This window comes from Antrostomus carolinensis, unplaced genomic scaffold (assembly GCF_000700745.2).
Source record: "Antrostomus carolinensis isolate BGI_N321 unplaced genomic scaffold, ASM70074v2 scaffold11772, whole genome shotgun sequence".
Lineage (NCBI taxonomy): Eukaryota > Metazoa > Chordata > Aves > Caprimulgiformes > Caprimulgidae > Antrostomus > Antrostomus carolinensis.
Window position 1 is genome coordinate 20,573 of NW_010300195.1, and position 858 is coordinate 21,430.

The window sequence follows — 858 nt, forward strand, 5'->3', positions numbered from 1 at the left end:
AGGAAAAGTAAAGGACATTGGGTTTGGGTTTGTTTGGTTTATTTGTTTGTTTATCTTTTTTGGTTCAAGAGTGTATTTTCTAACTGACAAGAGATCACTTCATTTTTAACAGGCTTAAAGTAACTTCCCAGTAATAAAAACAAGTCTCTCTCTCTGCTTTCCATAACAAGGAGAAGCTGAACAAGAGGTTCCATGTTCAGAAGAGCCTCAGAGGTCTCTGCTGAATTCATCGACTGTGGTTCAAACCAGTGTGCAACACAGCCACTGAGGGAGAAACAGAACAAGGAGTCAGACCATCTGGAAGGTGCACAGGATGCCACTGCCACACTTTACCATGCCTCTGGGAGAACAAGCTGGGAAAGGCTGGAGCTGCGTTTTAATCTGTTGTACGTGTAGGATCCATCTGCTCTGGAACTTTGGGGAAATGTATTGCCAGGATCTGCCTCAGACATTGCAAGTGGGATCTCTTCCAAGGGAAGAACCTGTTCTCCCAAGCAAGCTGTGTGACCTTTCAAAAATTCTAGGATTGGAGTATACAATGTAAAATTTCATCTAGGTTTAACTAACAATGACTGAGGGTCACAGGGATTCCTTGCCATCCTCCTCTCTTCCAGCCAGGCTTCAGCTGAGAGGACTAATTGGATGGACCTCTTGAGGCCCCTTCCAGCTGTTTCCTGAGATATATTTGTATCCTGCAAAGGGAAGACTCAAGCTGATTGCTTTCATTACAGCTTCAACAGGAGAAATTTGCATTAAAAACAATGTTGGGGGAAAAAAGATCTGACATCTTAAAAGGTCTCTTCTAATTCTGGCAGGTTGATCAGTACATTCTCTGCCAGACAAGAACAGCTTCCTGCT

General features: G+C 43.4%; 1 protein-coding gene across 1 annotated transcript in view; it reads right to left on the reverse strand.

The window, feature by feature from the left end:
- Positions 1–240: 240 nt before the first annotated feature.
- The window catches only part of CAPN8 (calpain 8), a gene marked incomplete at its 5' end in the record, with an annotated part of 19,942 nt that continues 19,324 nt past the window's right edge, over positions 241–858 (reverse strand). Inside the window, one exon of the mRNA XM_010163045.1 lies at positions 241–264. Within this exon, the coding sequence (XP_010161347.1) occupies positions 241–264 (24 nt within the window). The remainder of the gene's footprint in view (positions 265–858) is intronic.